Source organism: Harpia harpyja, chromosome 4 (genome assembly GCF_026419915.1).
Source record: "Harpia harpyja isolate bHarHar1 chromosome 4, bHarHar1 primary haplotype, whole genome shotgun sequence".
NCBI lineage: Eukaryota > Metazoa > Chordata > Aves > Accipitriformes > Accipitridae > Harpia > Harpia harpyja.
Genome location: NC_068943.1, coordinates 85134787 through 85154875, shown reverse-complemented (window position 1 = coordinate 85154875; position 20089 = coordinate 85134787). Strand labels below are relative to the sequence as shown.

The 20089-nt window shown below is 70.4% G+C and overlaps 3 protein-coding genes across 3 annotated transcripts; 1 reads left to right on the top strand and 2 right to left on the bottom strand.

Moving 5' to 3' along the window:
- Positions 1–63: 63 nt before the first annotated feature.
- ERBB2 (erb-b2 receptor tyrosine kinase 2) lies at positions 64–10652 on the bottom strand. Its single transcript, XM_052785405.1, is given in 28 exon segments — positions 64–1035; positions 1142–1415; positions 1641–1769; positions 1771–1812; positions 1888–1985; positions 2077–2223; positions 2327–2402; positions 2520–2675; positions 2767–2952; positions 3041–3139; positions 3223–3345; positions 3455–3593; positions 3720–3767; positions 3867–4027; positions 4107–4197; positions 4307–4439; positions 4530–4729; positions 4822–4912; positions 5001–5074; positions 5159–5285; positions 5481–5597; positions 5683–5824; positions 5924–6036; positions 6601–6669; positions 6781–6918; positions 7229–7415; positions 7501–7652; positions 10479–10652. Coding segments are annotated over 28 exon segments (3729 nt in total). The 5' UTR covers positions 10552–10652; the 3' UTR covers positions 64–691.
- A 2269-nt stretch (positions 10653–12921) lies between these two features.
- On the top strand, positions 12922–16787 carry PGAP3 (post-GPI attachment to proteins phospholipase 3). The gene is made up of 8 exons (XM_052785404.1): positions 12922–13147; positions 14030–14127; positions 14200–14352; positions 14829–14891; positions 15059–15120; positions 15245–15381; positions 15500–15704; positions 16149–16787. Exons 1-8 carry the CDS (start codon positions 12949–12951, stop codon positions 16210–16212), a joined length of 981 nt encoding a protein of 326 aa, XP_052641364.1. The 5' UTR covers positions 12922–12948; the 3' UTR covers positions 16213–16787.
- Positions 16788–17360: 573 nt separating this feature from the next.
- On the bottom strand, positions 17361–19259 carry PNMT (phenylethanolamine N-methyltransferase). Its single transcript, XM_052785889.1, has 3 exons — positions 18878–19259; positions 18455–18662; positions 17361–17802 (listed from the first exon to the last, which is right to left on the bottom strand). The coding sequence occupies exons 1-3, from the start codon at positions 19029–19031 to the stop codon at positions 17367–17369; spliced, it is 798 nt and encodes a 265-aa protein (XP_052641849.1). The 5' UTR covers positions 19032–19259; the 3' UTR covers positions 17361–17366.
- Between the last annotated feature and the right edge of the window lie 830 nt (positions 19260–20089).

The following is a 20089-nucleotide window of genomic DNA, read 5'->3' as shown; positions in this document are numbered from 1 at the left end:
ATACGATGGTCCCCGGGAGCTGCGCCAGCACCGGAGAAGGGGGAGTCACACAGACAAGAGGAGTAGAAAAAGAAAAAAACAATGTACAATTATCAAATATACATCTCGGTGCGATACAGTCGGCTTCAAAAGAATCCAGGAGGAGCCGGGACGCGAGCCCAGCGTCCACCTGCTCTCAGTGCAAGTCCGTGTGTCCCGGCGCAACTGGGGCACCGGGGGAGGAGGGCAGTGGTGGCGGTGACGTTCACGGGATGAGCCGGACCGGGACAGCCCTGGAGAGGCGGTTGGTGGTGGAGGAGCCTTTGGGGTGACGGTGGTGGGCTGTCCTTCTCCGGGCCGTGCTGGGGCCGAGCTCCCTGGGCTGCTCCCGGTCGCAATCTGAGCACCGTCCGGCTCAGCGCAGCTTGCGGGTCACCCTCGCCGATGCCCAGCTCTGGGGGGGGGCCCCAGAGCAGCACCTGGCACGAAGGGTGACCTCTCTCTGTCCCCACACTTGCTGCCGTGCTGTCCTACAGCGTCCTCAGCTCTCCCAGCCCTCCGTGGCTGGTGTCGCCCCACGGCGTTAGCATGGATGCCCCCCCGGGGCAGAGGGGACAGCCGCCGGCCCCGCGTCTGCGGCTCACCGCATGCTGTCCCTCCCCAACCTGTCTTGGCGGAGTCGGTGGGGGGGGGGTCTCTCCACAGCTCGGCCCTACGCGGCCGTGTCGTCGGGTCCGGCCAGGCCGAGGTACTCGGGATTCTCGGCCGTGGACGTCGTGCCGGGGCCGCCCTCAGGACCACCGGTCTTGGGGGGGTCCTGGTTCCAGTAGTAGGGGTTGTCGAAGGCCTGGCTGAAGGGGCCGGGGGCAGGTGGGCCGGGGGGTGCCAGGTACTCGGGGTTCTCCACGGCATGGCCGAAGGGTCCTGGGAAAGGGTGCTTGGCTTCCTTGATGAGCCCGTTCTTACCCTGGTGCCCTTTGGGCTTGTCTGGCGGGGATGGGGGTGCACGGGGGTGCCGGGGTGGGGACCGCCGCTCCCCAGCCTGATTCACGTACTCTGCAGGGTCGAGGGATGAGTTAGGGAACACCGCGGCCGGGCTGGGTGATGGGGTGGGCAGGCAGCCCCCCCCCCCTCCCGCAGGGTCCCCCCGTCCCCTCCCTACCTGGCATGGCGGTGCGGGGGGCCGGGGCGGTGAAGCCGTCGGGGTCCAGGCCCTCGCTCTCCTCGGCCGTCAGCCCGGTGGGATCCTCGCTGTACCGCGGCAGGGTGCTGGGCTCCCGCACCGACGGGCTCTGCAGGGCCGCCTTGACCCCGCCGTCCCCCTCCGGCACCTCCGGCACGGGGCTCTCCGGACCCTCTGCCAGGCCCTGGGGGGGGAAGGGGAAGGCGGCCAAGCCCTCGCCCTCCTCCACGTCGGCCGGGGTCTCCGCCGTGCTCTGGGTGCAGGAGAAGGCACAGAGTCGGGCATTTGCAGCCCGCACCGAGGACGCTGTCCTGGTGCCCGCAGACGGGGTCTCAAGGCAGTGCACGGGGGGCTTTGCACCCCACATCTCCCCAGCACAGACATGGCTGCAGCCTTGCCCAGCACCGGGTCACCCCACACCTCTGCCAGGAAAGGGGGGGCTCCTGCCTGGCCCCCCCCCCTTCCCCATCCCACCTACCCGCGTGGAGGAGATGCGGCTGCGGTAGGTGGTGGAGGTCTCGGCGCTGAAGAAGCCCTGGTGAGGGACCAGGTACTCCTCGGCGTCAACCAGGTCATCCATGTCCTCCTCCTCGAGCAGGGCCCGGTTAGAAGGTGCTGTCGATGGAGCCGGGCAGCCCGACCATGTCGTTCTGGGGGCGAGGGCAGCGGTCAGTGCTTGCACCGAGGTGCCGGCAGGGTGACAGGACCCCCGGGGACCTGCATACCTGGATGACCACAAAGCGCTGGGGGTCCCGGGCCATGCGGGAGAACTCGGTGACCAGCTCCCGAAACTTGGGCCGGCACTCGGAGTCGATCATCCAGCCTGGGGCAGAGCCGGGCACCGTAAGGGCTGGGAATGAGGTGCTACCATGGCACCCTGTCCCCGTGCCGTGTCCTCGTCCCCCTCCCCGTACATTTCACCATGATCATGTAGACGTCAATGGTGCAGATGGGCGGCTGCGGCAGCCTCTCGCCCTTCTCCAGCAGGTCGGGGATCTCCCGGGCAGGGATCCCGTCGTAGGGTTTCGCCCCGAAGGTCATCAGCTCCCACACGGTGACACCTGGGGGGGGGGACGGGGACAGGGACAGGGGTGAGTGATGCCCCGGGCCCCACTGCGCACCCCCCACGGTCTCCAGCCCAGGGATGGGGCCGCCCTGACATACCGTAGCTCCAGACATCGCTCTGGTGCGTGAAGCGCCGGCGGAGGATGGACTCCAGCGCCATCCACTTGATGGGGACCTGGGACAGGGAGGACAGAGAAGTGAGCAGGACTTGGGTGGGGGGGGGTGGTCTGCTTGTCCCTGAGGGGGAGCATCATGGTCCCCATCACTCTGTCCCTGCATCCGCAAGCTCCACCTTGCCGCCGTCAGCGTGGTACTCGGTCTCATCGATGTCGAGCAGCCGGGCCAGCCCGAAGTCGGTGATCTTGACGTGGTTGGGGCTCTTGACGAGGACATTGCGAGCGGCCAGGTCCCGGTGCACCAGCCGCACCTCCTCCAAGTAACTCATCCCCTGGGGGTGGCACGTGTCAGGCTGGCTCCGTCGTCGTCCCCCCACCGTGACCACCCCCCCAGGTCCCCCTGGACCCCCCCCCCCGTCCTACCTTGGCGATCTGCACACACCAGTTGAGCAGGTCCTGGGAGCCGATGCGGTCCTTGTTCTCCCGCACGTAGTCCAGGAGGCAGCCGTAGGGCATCAGCTGTGTCACCAGCTGCACCGTGGAGGTCAGGCAGATGCCCAGCAGCCGGGACACGTAGGGGCTGCCCACCCCTGCCATCACGTAAGCCTCCTGCGGGCAGGGTTGGCGGGGGGGCGGTCAGGCTGGATGGGGGCTGCCGCCGGCACCGCTCACCCACCGGCACCGCTGGCACACTCACGTCCAGGATTTCCTTGTTGGCTTTGGGCGACGTGTTCTCTCGCAAGACCTTGATGGCCACTGGGATCTTCACGCTCTCCCCGTCGGGGATCCAGATGCCCTGAGGGAGGGGGAACATGGGTGAAGGGGTGCGGAGAGGGGAAGGTCCCAACCCGCTGGCGGCGGCACCCCCCCACCCCTCACCTTGTAGACGGTGCCGAAAGCGCCGGAGCCTAAGACTTTCACTTTTTTGAGCTCCGTCTCCTTCAGGATCCGCATCTGAGCCTGGTTGGGGAGGGCCCCGCTGGGCGTCAACGGCTCCACCAGCTGCGGGGCACAGACGGGTGAGGGGGGGGCCGGGGCCGGGCTCCTGGCACCCCCCCGGCACTGGGGGTCCATCCCCCTCTGGAAGAGCCGCGAGTCCCGGCGTCCCCACCTCGGTCTCCTGCAGCAGGCGCCGCATGGTGTGCTTCCGCTCCTGCTGCCGCCGGCGCTTGACGCAGACGACGGTGATGAGCAGGAGGACGACAACCAGCAGAGCCCCCACCACGCCGGCGATGATGGACGTCACCTGGCTGCGGGATAGGACGTGACCGGGGTGGGGGAGATGGTGACAGGGTAGGGGTCCCGGCTGGAGGAGCCCCCCCCCCGGCGCCCAGAGGGGTGGGAATCAGGGTGGCACCGGGCACCCGCGCTCGTACCTTGGCTTCTGGTCCACGGGACAGCCGTCCTCATCCCGGATCGTGCACCTGGGGACAGAGTGTGCAGCAGCAGCCCCCCTGTCAGCAGCCCCCTGCGACCCCCTGCCCGTGGCCGGCCGGACCCCACCAACCCCCCCCAAGACTCACGAGTGGGTGCAGTTGGTGGGGCAGAGCTGGCAGACGCCGTCTTCGTCCGGGTACTTCCAGACGGGCACGAAGGAGGCGTCCGCCTTCACCCCGCTGGGGCAGCGCCGCACGCACTGCTGCGCGTCCTTGTAGTGGGCGCAAGCCACGCACTGGTCTGCCTCCTGCGGGGAGAGGTGGGGGGGGGGGTGTAAGGGACACAGGGGTCCAGGGCCACCCCCCCACATCCCTCCCCATCCTCACCGATCCGAAGCAGGTCTCGGTGCCGTTCTGGGGTTGGCACTCGGGGTGACAGGGCAGGCACCGCGTCCCATTGGCGTGCTCCCGGATGGCTCTGCAGGGTGAAGGGACCGTGGGGTGGCTGCAGCGATGGGGTCCCGGACCCCCCTACAGCGGGTGGGGTGGGGGGGCTCTGCCCGCCGTCCCCGGTGCTCGCCGCTCACCCGTCCAGGAGGTTGCAGGAGGCGACGCACTCCTGGCCACGCAGGAACCGCTCGCAGGCGACGCACTGGGTCGGACCGGGGCCCCAGCAGTGCCCGTGGGCGCAGAGGTGGAAGCAGACCAGCCCCTCGCTCTCTGCAGGGGAGCGCCGTGAGCGACGGCGGTGGGGGGTGTCCGCCGGCTCCCCCCCCCCCCCCAACCCCGTCCCCCATGGGTGCTGCTTACCGCACTGTTCGGGGGGCTTGTTGTGGGTCTGGAAGAGGCGCTGGCGGGGGTTACGGAAGATGCTGCCCCATGGCACCTTCTGGAGGAAGCAGAGCTGGGGGTTGTGGTGGACGAGCACCATCCCGCTGCTGATCTCCTGCAGGGCACGGAGCCCCAGCGCCCGCACCGCCAGGTCCCGCAGCGTCAGCGAGTAGGCGCCGCTGCCGAGACACCGCCGGGTGAACGCGTGCAGACCACCACCACCCCCCCCCAACCCCGTGTCCCCCCACCCCGCGTCCCCGTCCCCGCTCACTTGTGCAGCACGCGGCCCCGGATGACCCGCAGGTTTTGGAAGACGCCCAGGTCCTGCAAATCGGGCGGCCAGGCGGCGATGTAGAGGAAGCCTGTGGGGAGCCGAGCGTCACCACCCTGTGTCCGTGCCCCCCCCCCCCGCATCCAAAGCCCCCAGCCCCTGGCTCCCTCCGCGCTCACCCGTCAGCTCTTCCAGGCTCTCGAAGATCCGCAGCAGTTTGGGGTCCAGGGGCGGCGTGTTGGTGCTGGGGTCCCTGCCAGGGATGGGAGGGAGGTTGGGGGGGGTCCCGGCAGCTGCCCACAGGCTTGGCGGGGGGGGGAACGGACAAGGAACTTACCCAGCGAAGGTCTCGGGCAGGAAGGCCAGGCTGCCGAAGATCTTGGTGCAGCCGGCGAAGTGCTGGATGTTGGAGGCATTCACGGCGCGGACACCCTTGAGGAAATCCACTCCCAGCCCGTAGCACACTGCGGGGGGGGGGGGGGGCACAGCAGGGCTGGGGTGCTCCACCGGGACCCCCGCTCCCCCCAAAACACTCACTGCTCCTGTCCCGCCAGCCATGGAGGGACACCCCCCCCCGCCAGGTCATAGCCAGCACCCCCCGCACCCCCCTGGGGTTCCCAGAACCACCCCCCCCTTAGGTGCCGGGGGGGGCTGCTCACCCTCCGGGCAGGGTTTGCTGCACTTCTCGCATTTCTGGATGTTGTTGACTGTGACCTCCTGGCTGTTCTGGGGGCACACGAGAGTGCAGGACCCCACCTCCGTTGCGAGGTAGTTATCTGGGGGGGGGGGCAGAGGGGGAGGTCAAGGCCATGGCACTTCGGCACTGGACACCCCCCCCCCCAGAGCCGGCATGGCACTCACAGGGACACTGGCTGACGCAGCTGGCACCGAAGGTGTAGCGCCCGTCGCGGTTGGGCACCGACTCGAAGGTGTCCGAGTTGTAAATGACGAGGGGGGGACAGTGCAGCTCGCAGATCCCGCTCCGGTTGAAGTTCAAGCACGCCTTGAGGAGGGGGACAACAGCTGGTGTGAGACTCCGGCATCCCACACACCCCCGGGACCCCCCCCCTTATCCCCGGTGCCCCCCATCCCCGGTACACACCAGGCAGTCGGAGTGCTTGGGGCCGGTGCAGCCGGCGGCACACTGCTCGTGGCAGCAGTCCGTCGGCTTCGTGCCCTTGCAGCGTGGGCAGCCGTGGCAGATGCTGTTGGTCACTGGCGGGGGGGGGGGGGGAAAGAGGGACACGGTGGGGAACGGGGACCCCGACGGCGGCTCCCCCCCCTCTAGGGGGTGTGGGGGTCCCCAGGATGAGGAGCTGGGGGGGTAGGTGGGTTCCCAGGGCAGGGAGCTGGGGTGGGTCCCTGTGGTGGGGATTCGGGTGCCAAGCGGGGACAGTGGGGCAGGGATCTGGGGGGGGGCAAGTGGGGATCCCCAGGGCAGGGATTTGGGGGTGTAAGCGGAGGCCCCCGGGGCAGAGATTTTGGGGGTCTCTGGGGCAGGCATCTGGGTGCCAAGTAGGGGTCAATGGGACTGGGATTTGGGGGGACAAGCGGGGGTCTCCAGAGCAGGGATTCTGGGGAGCCCATGGGGAGTTGGGGGGGGCAAGTGGAAGGTCCAAGGGGTCTCTGGGGCCAGGATTTAGGTGGCAAGTAGGGGTCAATGGGGCAGGGACATGCAAATGGGGGGGGGTGTCGCAGGGATTTTGAAGGACCCCATAGAGCAGGGGCTTTGGGGGTCCCTGGGGGGAGGGCAGAGCTGGCTGCGGGCCCCGTACTCACGCGTCTGGCAGTCCTGCGGCCCCTCGCCCCAGCAGTGCCCCTCGGCACACAACGCCCGGCAGTCGGGACCTGTGCCGGGGGGGGGGAGCCGTGAGCAGGCAAATGCCGTGGGGTAATGGCAACCCCCGGACCCCCTCCCTGGGTAAAATCCCCCTGCCCCGCTGGGGTGCCAGTGCTCACAGCTGCGGTTGCGGGTGCTTTCCACCCGGGTCTCTCCGCGGAGCTCGTTGTGCCGGTGGAAGATGTCAGACCACAGGATGGTCTCCTGGAAGCAGAGCTGGGGGTTCCTCTCGATGCGCACCCCTCCCTTCAGGATCTCTGTGCAGGGACAGCATTGGGGGGGGGGGGGGGGCAGGCATATCAGCATGGAGATGAAGGGCGGGGGTCCTGCAGCCCCATGGGGACTCCCAGCCCTAGGCAAGGACCCGGAGCCCCATGGGGACACCCAACCCTGGACGGGGGACCTGCCACCCCATGGGGACCACCCAGCCCCAGGCAGGGCAGGGGCTATACTGGGGACTGGCAGGACCAGCAGCCCCGTGCGCCCACCCCAGGCAAGACCCGTCAGCCCCCAGCCCCAGCAGCAGCAACCCGCAGCCCCGAGCACCCCGGGGGAGGGATCCCCGACCTGTGAGGTGCCGCATGCCGAGCTGGCGCAGCCCCGGCGTGCCGGCGGGGCCGGCGTTGCCCACCACGGCCAGGGCGTAACGCTCCTGGAAGAGCTGCGTCCCTCGGATGATGCGCAGGCTCTGCAGCTCCAGCCGGCTCACTTGGTTCTCCGCGATCAGCACGTAGCCCTGCACCTCCTTGATATCCTGGGGATGGCGGGGATGGGGGGGGTGAGGGGCCGGCCGGACCCCCGCCACCACCCCGGGGGGGGGTGTTCCCCACCCTGCGCACCTTGAGGAAGGTGGTGTCGGCGTCGGGGGGCAGGTAGGTGAGCTCCAGGTTGCCCTGCACCACTTGGCAGCCCTGGTAGAGGTGCCGCAGGGTCTCGTAGTGGCTCTCGGGGCTGGAGGGACGCAGCAGCTTCATGTCGGTGCCCGTGCAGACTGCGGGGACGGAGCGGGAGCTCAGCGGGTTCCCCTCGCGTGGCCCATCCTCGCCCCCGCGGGAAACCGAGCCGCCGGCGGCGGCGGCGGCGGCGGCGGCACCGGCCTCCGCAGGAAACGCTGCGGGATCCGGCGGCGGCCGTTTATCTCCGGGGCTGCTTCCAACAGCTTCCGATGGGCTTCCTGGATCGCCGCTTCCCCCGGCTCCCACCCCGGCACGCGGCGAAGCTGCTCCCGCTTTGGCACCAGGCCCCGGCACGAGGGACGGCCGAGGGCCGACGTCGCCCCGTGCCCGCGGTGGGCGTCGGGTGCTGCTGGGGGGCCAGGCTGGGACCCGTAGACCCGGCCGTGCCGGGGGCGGCCGGAGCGGGGGGCCGCGGGCAGGAATGCTCTGCCCACGCCGGCGGGAGGGCGGGGGGGGCCACGCCAAGACAAGACCCGATTGTTGAGCAGCGGCGACGGCTGCTGCCGGAGCCTGGCCGGCCCCATCCCATGGAGGGGGTTGCTGCTGGCCGGGAGACCATCCCCGGGGCATCGGGTCGGGTGGGGGGGGATGCAGGGTAGGGGGGGTGGGGGGGTGCAGGAGCCCGCCCTGGGCCGGGCTGGTGAGTCACGGCCGCGGGTGGCACGGGGCCCCCGGCCGCCCGCTCCCAGCAGGAACCGCCTTTTCAGGTCGGGCGTGTTTGGGGAGCAGCGGTGACGCAGGGCTGGCGGGCACGGCCCAGCCCCGGCGCGCCCGCAGCCCCCGGCACCCCGCCACCACGCCGGGGTGACCCCCCCCCCCCACCCGACACACAAGACCCCAATCCGGCTCCGACACTGACCCCGGCACGGTTCCGGCGTCACCGGCCCTGAGCCGCCACCGTCCCCTCCCCGGGCACGGGGCAGGGGGACACCGAGGCACACGGGGGTCAGGCAGCCGTGCCCTGCCCTCTGCCCAGGGCAGGGGTTTGGCGTCCCGGTCCCCGGCTGGAGGGGGCTGCCGGCCGTGCCGCGGCTGAGTGACAGCCCCCGGTGCCGGCAGCTGCCCGCACAGCCTCATGGCCGGGGGACCAGGCTGGCAGCCACCTCCTCTGCCTGTTCCAGGGCCGCTGAGCCAGGGAGAACCCCCCCCGACAGGCACAGCCAGGGAGGAGGAAGCTCTCCGAATTTGGGGTTCAGCTCTCACCCCACCGCGGTGGCCTCGGCTGTGCAGCGGAGGGTCCCCCCGTACCCCCGGGGAGGAAACCGCGCTGTTGCGGCAGGCGGCCAAAGCTCAAGGTCTGCCTTCCACCTGCCCCGCGGCGCGGGCAGAGGATGCCGAGAGCTTTCCCAGGGCGAAGGGCAGGCGGGACGGGCGAGCGGCGGCAGGGCCAGATCCTGGTGGGATCCCGGCTCCGTCCCGTGGGCTTCGGCCCTGCCTGCTCCTCCGGGTCCCTGGCCGGGCACCGGGAAGGGCAGTCCATGATCCATCCTGCCTGGCTCGCTCTGGTGGGTAGCACCACCACGGATCGCCCCGTCTGCCCGCAGGCAGCCGCCGAGGTGTCCGGCAAAGCCCATCGGCCACGTGCCCCTGGGGCTGCCCCAGGTCCGGTGCTCCCCGAGCTGGGGCTGCCGGTCAACGCCGCCCAGCCAGCACACGGATCCGACCCCAGGGACAGGGTTGGGGCTGTGGGGGCACACCAGCGTGTCCCCAGTCTGGAGCCGGGAGCTCCCCCAGCACAGACCCTCTGAGCGGGGCGAGCCGTGGGGTGCCGGGAGCGGAGACCCCCCCCCCGGCGAGTCCCCACGTCCCTGCCCCACGACCCTGCACCGGCTCAGCCCCACCAGGCATTTGCTTCCCAAAACCCCACCAGTGCCGGACCTACCCCCCAAAACTGGGCTGGCATGGAGGCAGCAGGCAGGCCCGGAGCAGGCAGCGGGGTCAAATCCCACCGGTCATTTTTGGGGCTGCTGATGCCAACTTTGGGGTCACCAGCCCCGTCCCCTGCCGTCCCTCGTCCCCTGCCAGCCCCGTTCCCTTGCGCCCGGCCGAGGCCTCGGGACAGGCAGGGCTCCTGTCCAGGCTGCTCCCGCTCCCTCCCCGGCCGCTCTCCCGGGCTGGGCAGGGTGCGGCACGTCGAGAATGTGGATGGGAGCGACGGGGACGCACCCACTCACCCACCCACCCACCCACCCACCTACCCGCTCCGTCGGGCACCGCGCCTGCCCCAGCACCCCACGGCTCCCTGCCCTGCACCCCAAAACCTTCCCGTGGTTCCGGGGAAGGGAACCCCGAGAAGTTGGGGTCCCCCCGTTCCCGTTTCCCCAGACGTTACCGGAGCCCTTGGGAGCGCCTTGGGGGGGGGGGGGGTGTCCCCCAAACTCCTCCCGGGGCAGCGGACCCGAGGCTCGTCCCGTTCGGAGGGGTGGGGGGGGGCCGGGGCACAGCGGGCAGGGCAGCCCCGTCCGGCCCAGCGCCTCCCAGTCCAGCCCAGTCCGGCCCCCAGCCCCTGTGGGCGATGGCGGCGTGGGGCCGCCGGGGACGCGCTGCCCGCGGCGGGGAGAACCGGGGGCCGGGGAGGGACACGGGACGGTCCCGTCACTTTCAACCGAGCAGCCCCCGCGCACACCGCACCCCGGTACCTCCCGATCCTCACCCCCCCCCCCCGGTCCCCCCCTCGGTGTCCTTCCCCCCCCCGGTGCCGGTCGCTCCGGTGCAAAACTTTGCACAAAGTCCCGCCGCCGAGGGGACGCTCGGGCGGCCGGGTGTCCTCCCGATTCCCGGTGTCCTCCCGTTCCCCGGTGTCGTGCGTGTGTGTGTGTGCCCCCCCCCCCCCCCCCCCGCGCTGTCCCGGTGGGACCCACCTTCGGCGGCGGCGGCGGGGCAGAGGACGGCGAGCAGCAGCCCGGCGCCGAGGCAGCCTCCGGCGGGGATCATGGTGCTCAACGCGGGCCGCGGCCCATGGCCCCCCCCCCGGCCGCTCCGGGAAAGTTTGCGGTGCGGAGCCGCCGCCTCCCGCCGCTCCCGGGCTCCGCCTCGCGGGGCCGCGCCGCGTTCCCGGACCCGGACCCGGCCCCGGGCGAGGGCGCGCCGCCCGCCGCCCCCCCCCCCCCCGCGCGCGCTCCCGCCGCCCCCGCGCGCTCCCGGAGGCCCCCACACCCCCCCCTCCCGGTGCTGCTGCTCCCCCCCCCCCCCGGGGTTCTGCTGCGGTCCCGGTGCGGAGCGGGGGTGGGGTGCGGAGGCTTCGCCGTGGGGTCGCCTGGATGGGGGCGGGGGGGGGGGGGAACGGACAACGAGCCCTGTCACCGGTGCAGGGGAAGGGGGACGGTGATGCTGCTCCTGGGTTTGGGGGGGACAGTCCCGGGGGGTGGGACAGAGGCCTGGCACCAAGAGACAGTCCTGGGGTACGGGGACAGACCGGGGGTACAGGGACAGACACAGGGTATGGGGACAGTCCTGGGGTACGGGGACAGACCCGGGGTACAGGGACAGACACAGGGTATGGGGACAGTCCTGGGGTACGGGGACAGACCCGGGGTACGGGGACAGTCCTGGGGTACGGGGACAGACCCGGGGTACGGGGACAGACACAGGGTATGGGGACAGTCCTGGGGTACAGGGACAGACCCGGGGTACGGGGACAGTCCTGGGGTATGGGGACAGACCGGGGGTACAGGGACAGACACAGGGTATGGGGACAGTCCTGGGGTATGGGGACAGACCGGGGGTACAGGGACAGACACAGGGTATGGGGACAGTCCTGGGGTACAGGGACAGACCGGGGGTACAGGGACAGTCCTGGGGTATGGGGACAGACCCGGGGTACAGGGACAGACACAGGGTATGGGGACAGTCCTGGGGTACAGGGACAGACCAGGGGTACAGGGACAGTCCTGGGGTACAGGGACAGTCCTGGGGTATGGGGACAGACCCGGGGTACAGGGACAGACACAGGGTATGGGGACAGTCCTGGGGTACAGGGACAGACCCGGGGTACGGGGACAGTCCTGGGGTACGGGGACAGACCCGGGGTACAGGGACAGACACAGGGTATGGGGACAGTCCTGGGGTACAGGGACAGACCAGGGGTACAGGGACAGTCCTGGGGTACAGGGACAGTCCTGGGGTATGGGGACAGACCCGGGGTACGGGGACAGACACAGGGTATGGGGACAGTCCTGGGGTACAGGGACAGACCCGGGGTACGGGGACAGTCCTGGGGTACGGGGACAGACCCGGGGTACAGGGACAGACACAGGGTATGGGGACAGTCCTGGGGTACAGGGACAGACCGGGGGTACAGGGACAGTCCTGGGGTACAGGGACAGTCCTGGGGTATGGGGACAGACCCAGGGTACGGGGACAGTCCCAGGGTATGGGGACAGTCCTGGAGTACGGGGACAGAGCTGGGGTACGGGGACAGACCCGGGGTACAGGGACAGTCCTGGGGTACGGGGGCAACCTGGCCACATTCAACAGGTCCCCAGTGAGGCGGCCTGGAGCTGGCGTTTGTCCCCCACCCTGGGCACAAGCCACCGGTGCACCTTGCTGCCCTGGGTGCACAGGGACATGGGGTCCCCCGCGATGGTGACCCCCGACCCCCCCCAGCCAGGCAGAACGGGGGGCATCATGGCCGGGAGGAGCCGTGTCGAGGGGTGGGTGGCCGGGACAGGACCCCCGCGTGGGGCTGGTTCTTCCCACCATGTCCCCATCGACCGCCCCATCCCCTGCTTCCACCGTGGCCGCCCGCAGCCCCCCAGGGGAGAGCCGACCCCCCGGCCAGGCTGGAGAAGGGGCCCCCAGTGCCGGGGTCTGGGCCCCCCCCTTGTTTGCCCGACACCCCACACCAGGACAGCGACCACCCCGGGGGAGGACACAGCGTCGCCCCGTGTCCCCCCCACCCCGTTCCCAGCCACTGGCACCCCGCGGGGGCGGGGCGGCTGCCTCGGGGTCCTCATCCCACGGCCCCTGCCCGGGGTCCCGCATGGTCGGGGCCTGCACGGCCCACCCCGAGGCGGAGGCAGACCAGGCCGTGCTGCCGCCGGGCTCTGTCCTGGCCCCGAACCCCACAGGCCGCCGGGGTCCCCGCACACAGCCCCCCCCCCCCCTCCGCCGGGGCCCGGCAGCCCACCCGGGACACACTGTGCGCGGGTGGGGGGGATATACCCCATGAGCCTCTGCAGAGAGTCTCGGGGGGGGGATATATCCCATGAGCCTCCCGCCCTGGGGGACTGTATCCCGTCATCCCCGCGGAAGGCGGAGGAGCTATATCCCATGGTGCCCCGCGCCGTCCCCGTTTCCGGGGTGGGCCGGAAGTCGCCGGGCCGGGCGGCGATGGCGGCCGGCGGGGCGGCGCGGACCGCGCTGCTGCTGCTGCTGGGGGCAGCGGCGGCGCCGGGCCCGGCCCGGGGCTCGCAGGGGGACCGGGAGCCGCTGTACCGCGAGTGCCTGGGCCGCTGCGAGCGGCAGAACTGCTCGGGGGCGGCGCTGCGGCACTTCCGCGCCCGCCAACCCCTCTACATGGGCCTGACAGGTACCGCCCCCTCCCCGCGCCCATTGGCTGTCGGGCCGGGCCGCGCCCCCACGACTGGCAGGCCACGCCTCTCGAAGAGACCACGCCCGCTAGGGAAGGCCACGCCCCCCTCAGAGGCCACGCCTCCGCACCGGGTGGCTGGGCGGGCGGGGCCGGACTGGGAGGCACTGGGCCGGACTGGGGAGCACTGGGCTGTCCTGAGGCCGGGCTGGGGGTGCTGGGCTGTACTGGGAGGCACTGGGCCGGACTGGGGAGCACTGGGCTGTCCTGAGGCTGGGCTGGGGGTGCTGGGCTGTACTGGGAGGCACTGGGGATCACTGGACCATGCTGGTTCTGCACTGGGGGCTACTGGGCCGTGCTGGGGCTGTGCTGGGGGGGGGCATTTGGGCTATACTGGTGGGCACTGGGCCATGCTGGTGGCTATTGGGGCCGTTCTGGGGTCATGCTGGGAGGTGATGGGCTGCGTAGTGGGATGCTGGGCCATGCTGGCGGTCACTGGGCTGTTCTGGGGGGGACACTGAGCCTTACCGGGGGCCACTGGACTTTGCTGGGGGAGGTGCTGGCCTCTTTTGGGCCATTTTGGGAGTCACTGGACCATTTGAGGGGATACTGGGCCATACTGGGGGTTGCTGGGCCATGGTGCTGGGAGCCACTTGGGGAAGGCCCGGGTGCTCAGCCTGCACCCAGCACAGCAGGGGGGTCCCCGAGCCGCGCAGGGTGAACCCAAGCTGGATCCTGGCACTCCCAGCGCCCGTCGTGGTCTGACCGTGCTGCCTGATGGTCCGTACTGGGAGGGACTGGAGCAGCGGGGGGCTCAGTGGCCAGGGCAGGGGCCGCACCAGCCTCCCCCCCCCCCCCCACCGCTCGTCTCCCTGGCTGCAGGCTGGACCTGCCGCGATGACTGCAAGTACGAGTGCATGTGGCTGACGGTGCGGCTTTACGTCCAGGGCGGCCACAGGGTGCCCCAGTTCCACGGCAAGGTGAGCAGGGGGGGCTGCGGGGGGGGGTCGGGGTCCTCCTCAGCTCGCTGACGTTGCCATTCTCCGTTGCAGTGGCCCTTCTCGCGGTTCCTGTTCTTCCAGGAGCCGGCCTCCGCCTTCGCCTCCTTCCTCAACGGCCTGGCCAGCTTCATCATGCTGCTGCGCTACAAAGCCGCCGTCCCCCCGGCCTCCCCCATGTACCCCACCTGCGTCGCCTTCGCCTGGGTGAGCCGTGACCCCCCCCTCCCCTTCCCCTCCCCGGGGGGCTTTGCTGCGCCCCGCATCCTCGCTGCTCTGTCTGGGGGTCTTCTTGCAGCCCCCATGGTCTTCCCTTATTGTGGGGGCCCCCTCCCCGCCAGGGTGATGGGGAGGATTTGGGGGGCACAGCCTGCGCTGGCAGGGCGGCACCGGGCCGGCAGCGCTTTCCGGGCATCCTCTGCCAGAGCGCCGAGTCTCGAGGGCTTTGCAATAACCAGCTGATCAGCAAACCCCGCACAGCTCCGGCTGCTGCCGCTGCCCTGGCCGCCGGCGCCTCCGCATCCAATTTTCAGGGCACTCGTCTTCCCTAATGAGGCTGACGAGCTGCTGAGGGGGAACGTGACCCAGCCGGGGAGCTGGCACTTAGCTGGCAGCGGGGGCCGCTCAGCTTCTCCCCACCCCGGCACTTCGGGTTTCCGCCTCTCACGCCGCCTCTCCCACAGGTCTCCTTAAACGCCTGGTTCTGGTCCACCGTTTTCCACACGAGGGACACGGCTGTGACGGAGGTGAGTGGCAGCCCCAGAACCAGCGTGTCTGTGGGTTCGTTACCCTTTGTCCCCAAACCAGTGCTGGGGTCCTGTTGTTCAGCCCCGCTCGGGGTGGGGGGCTGTGTGCCGGAGCCCCTGTCCCTCCTCAAGCTGCTGGCACGGCTCACCCAGCCCCAATCCTGCAGAAACTGGACTATTTCTGCGCTTCGGCCGTCATCCTGCACTCCGTGTACCTGTGCTGCGTCAGGTGAGCCCCGTCAGCACCGTGGGGCACCGAGCCGTGGGGCAGGGTGCTGGGGACACCGACGGTGGCCGGTTCCCGGGGCCGTGAGCGACCCTTTCCTCCTCCTCCTCCTCACCCCTCTCCCCAGGACGCTGGGGCTGCAGCGGCCAGCCTTAATCAGCATCTTCAGGGCCTTCCTCCTCCTCTTCCTCGCCTGCCACATCTCCTACCTGACCCTCGTCCGCTTCGACTACGGCTACAACATGGCCGCGAACGCGGCGATCGGTGAGGCCGGGACCGGGGGCTGTGGGTCTGGAGCAGGCTGGTTGGGGGGGCCGTGCCCACAGGTGGGTGCTCCCCTCTCCCTGTTCCCCCCCCCCCCCCGCCCCCCAACTTTTCCCAGGGCTCCTCAACCTGGCGTGGTGGTTGCGGTGGTGCCTGCGGAACCGCCCGCGCCTGCCCCACGTCTGGAAGTGCGCGGCCGTGGTGCTGCTGCTGCAGGCGCTGGCGCTGCTGGAGCTCCTCGACTTCCCCCCCCTCTTCTGGGTGCTGGACGCCCACGCGCTCTGGCACATCGGCACCATCCCCCTCAACGTCCTCTTCTACAGGTCAGTGCCCCCCCCCCTAAAATATGGGTGCTGGGGGTCCCCCTCTTAATATATGGGTGCTGGGCACTCCAGTCTTTCCCACAGGGTGCTGGGTGCCCCTCTCTTGCCCATGCTGTGCTGGGTGCCCCCCTCTTGAAACTGGGGTGCTAAGGGCCCCCCTTTGGTCCGTGGGATGCTCAGTGCCCCTCCTCTTGAAATCAGGGTGCTGGTGGCCCCCCTGTTGCCCGTGGGGTGCTGGAGGGACCCCGCTGCGGCTCCCCAAGAGCCTCGGGGGCTAGCCCGGCTCACTGGGGGGGTTCAGGGCTCCCCCGATCCCCTGCCTTCCCACCCAGCACTGACAGCCACAGGGGGCCTCCCCCAAGGCCGTGGGGCTGTGGAACCGAGGCCCCCCCGCCCCGTCATCCCCCCCCCCAGCCCCCACCTCTCCCCCCTCCCTCTCCGCAGTTTCCTGGTGGATGACAGCCTCTACCTCCTGAAGGCCAACTCCGACCTCTTCAAAGCGGACTAGAGCTGCCGGGGGGGGAGCACGGCCCTTCACGCCCCCCCGGGGTCCTGCCCTGCCCTGTGCCAAGTGAACCCCCGGCCCCCCCCGGCCACGGGCTCCTTTCCCCAGTTGCCTTCTGAGGTTTGCTTTTCTCTCCACGCCCCCCCCGTGCCCCCCACCTCCCCTCCCCAGGGTCCGGGGGGGGGTGTGTGCATCCCTGCTGCCGGTTGCACAGGGGCTGAGGGCAGCCGAACCCCCCCCCCGGTGACCCCCCCCCGGCTGCCGGTGCTGAGCCAGGAGCCCTCCCTGCCGTGGAGCCCGGCAGCCGCAAGGTGGCAATGGCTGCTGGGGCCTGTGGTGCCGGGGGGGGGACGTGGGCGGCCGGGGGGGGCCTGCGTGCACACGGTGGGGGGGCCTTGCTCGGACCTGCTGGCTGCTGGCTGGCTTTTGCAGGGGGGGCATGTAATGTGTGGGGCTGGAGCGGTGCCTTGGGGCTGGGGGTGCCCCCCCTCTGCCAGAGGGGCTGTGCCCCCCCGGGCGTGCGGCCCCCCCTTGCCTGAGTGTGTTGTGGGATGTGAATAAAGCTGAGTTCAACCTGCGCCGGGCCTGGCTCTTGTTCCCCTGTACCCCCTCCCTGCCCCATGGGCACCCTGTGCCCGGCCAGGCTGCCCCCCCCCCCCCGTACTGTGCCACCCCCCCCAGCCCCACCTTGCACCCCGTGTCTGCCCTGCGCCCCATTCCCCTTGCCGTCACCCCATGGTGCACCCTATATCTGCCCTGTCCTGCACCCCATTTCCCACCCTCTCTCGCCCTGCGTGCCCCCCCCTCCTCACCACTCCCCCTGTGTGCCCCCCCTCACCCTTCACCCCGTGTGCCCCATATCCCCCCTGCCATGCACCCCATACCCACCCCATCCTCACCTTGTCCTGAGCCCCCATCGCAGCTTCCCCTCTGCCTTCCTGGGTCCCTGACCCCCCCCCCAGGATCTATGGGTGCCCCCCCCGCCCCCCCAGGGACACCCCCTCTCCCCGCAGCCCCGAGGCAATGCCAGGCTGTGCCATGCAGCTCAGGCTTTATTGGCGGTGGAGCAGCGGGGTGGGGAGGGGGGGCACAAAACCTGGCTTTTGGGGTGACGGGGAGGGGGGGGGGGCAGGTCCCACCCCCAAGGGGGGGGTCCCTCAGGCTTCCAGTGGCTTCTGCGCGTGGGCGAAGAAGACGCCGTCGACGTCGTCCACGCCGGTGCGGAGGGCGGGCGGCATGGCGTAGGATCGGAAGTCGCGAAGGGCGAAGCCGGCGCCGGTCAACGCCGTCCGGACGTCGTCCTCCGCCAGCGGCACCACGGGCAGGCGGGCGGCCCCCGCCAGGTAGAAGGACTCCCCCAGAGCCCCCAGCAGCAGCGCGTGGCCCCCCGGCCGCAGCAGCGAGCCCACGTGTGCCAGCGCCCGGGCGAAGGCGGCGCGGTCGGGGCTGACGGCTTCCAAGCAGAAAGCGGAGAGCAGCGCGTCGGCCGGCGGGCGCAACGGGGCGCCCAGCGGGTCCGGCCGGTGGACGTCGATGGGCAGGATGCGGCGCAGCCGGTCCCGCAGCCGACGCTCTTTCTCCTGCCAGGGTTCCCTGCGGGGAGGTGGGCGTCAGCGGGGATGGGATCCCCTGGGGATCGGGCCGGCACCCGTAGGGATGTGGGGATGGGATCCTGCAGGGATCAGCCCAGCATCTGCAGGGATGTGGGGATGGGATTCCACAGGGATCAACCCAGCACCCACAGGGACGTGGGGATCCCATGGGTATGTGGGGCTGGGATCCCGCAGGGATCAACCCAGCTTTCACAGGGACACGGGGACAGGATCCTGCAGGGATCAGACCAATGTCTGTGAGGGCATAATCCTGCAGGGATCAGCCCAGCGTCCACAGGGATGTGGGGCTGTGAGCCCATGGGATGTGGGGGTGACAATCCCACAGGGACCAGCCCAGCATCTGCAAGGATGTGGGGCTGTGAGCCCATGGGATGCGGGGACACGCTCCTGCAGGGATCAGCCCAGCATCTGCAGGAATATGGGGCTGTGATCCCATGGGATGTGGGGACACGCTCCTGCAGGGATCAGCCCAGTGTCCGCAGGGACGTGGGGCTGTGATCCCGTGGGGCCACTCAGCCACGAATCCGCAGGGACCAGCCCAGCACCACCCACCACCGTGGGGGCACCCACTGCCCGGGTCCCCCTGCATGTGCCACCCCTTCTGCCCCCCCCCCGGCCCCACGCAGCCCTACCCACGTCCCTCGATCTTGCAGACGTGCTGGATGAAGGGGCTCCAGTCGAAGGTGCCGGGCTCCCCCCGCACCCAGCGCCCCAGCTCCTCCCGGTTCACCGCCAGGTAGTCGGTGGCCACGATCTCCTCGAAGTGGTCGCAGGCGCTCAGCAGCTGGTAGATGGTGGGACCCGAGCCCACGTCGATCAGCGTGCGCCCGTGGATCTCACCTGGGGAGGGGGAGCAGGACACTGGGGGGGGGGTGTCCCACACTGAGCTGGGCACCGGTGGGTGGATGGGGGCAACAGGAGATGGGGGGGGTGGTCCCATCCTGGGAGGGTGGTGGGGAGAGGGGAGATGGACCCTGGGGTCAAGCCAGGGTGGGGTGCGGGCAGGGTGGGTGCCGTCCCACCCCGTGCCTCAGTTTCCCCACCTGGCCACTCACCACCGGCGAAGGTCTCGGCCAGGCATCGCAGCTTCCAGGGCACCACGAACTCCTCGGAGGAGAAGTCGGCCCGGGGGGGCAGGTAGTTGTTCTGCAGGTAGGCGCGGGGGTCGAAGTGCTGGTAGCCCTCCCGGAGGGCGGCCAGGGTGCTCATGGCGAGGGGCTGCGGCAGCGGCGCCCGCCCACCCCCAAACCTGCCTTATATCTCCAGCTGGGCTTTGGGGGGGGTGGCTGCGGTGAGCGATGGTCCTGCCCGGCGCGGAGGTGATGGTGGCCATCCATCGTGGATAACCAGGTTAGTGCCAGCGCCCCAGGGCCGGGGGACGCGGCTGGACGCCAGCGCTGCCGGATTCGGCCCGGCGCTGAGTGATAAGGCTCTTCTGCCTTCCCTGAACTGGGGTGGCGGGGGGGGGAGGATCCAGGAATCCTGGCTCCAGTCACTGTGTCCTGAAGCTTTTGCTCTTCTCCCCACTCCGAGATGTGGGTGTCCTGGCCGTGACCCCCCCCCCCGCCACGGGGTCTGGTCATGAGGGTCCCATGGGATGGGATGGAGATGGGAAGGGATTGGGATGAGGATGGGGCCTGTCTGACATTCCCCCGATGCCTCTATCACCAGTGAGCTGAGCGTGCCGGACCTCAGCCCAGCCCCTGGCAGGAGCTGGCACCACCAACCCTGCCAGCTCCCAGGACTCCCAGTACCCTGGGATAAGGAGCAGGATGGGACCCACTTATGGGGCTGGGGAGAGGGAAGGGCAGGGAGGGGTGTTTAAAGATCCCGAATCCTGTCTGTGCTGGAGCTGTAGGTGAACAAAGGTGGTGGGAACAGGCGGCTCACGGGGAGGAAAGGGACGGGATGGGGACAGGGAGGGGACGGGGACTGGCGGTGGCCCAGGGACAGCAGGATCCGGCCGGGCGGGAACAGCTAATCTGGGCACTGGCGCTGGGTCCGTCCCGAACCCTGGCACTGGCTGGCAGTGGGGGGGGGGGGAAGTTATATAAGCAGAAGGTTACCCCCTCCCCCAAGCCCCCCCCCCCCCAAAAAGACGCCTGGGTCCCTCCAGCTGCCGGCAAGGCGCTGTGCCTCAGTTTCCCCCATTCCCCAGGAGGGTCCCTCTCCTGCTAAATCTTGCCCCCTCCCCACACCGCCTCATGGGGGTCTCAAAACCCCCTCCCCGTCCCCCCGAAATGATGCCACTGGGCCAGACCGGGCAT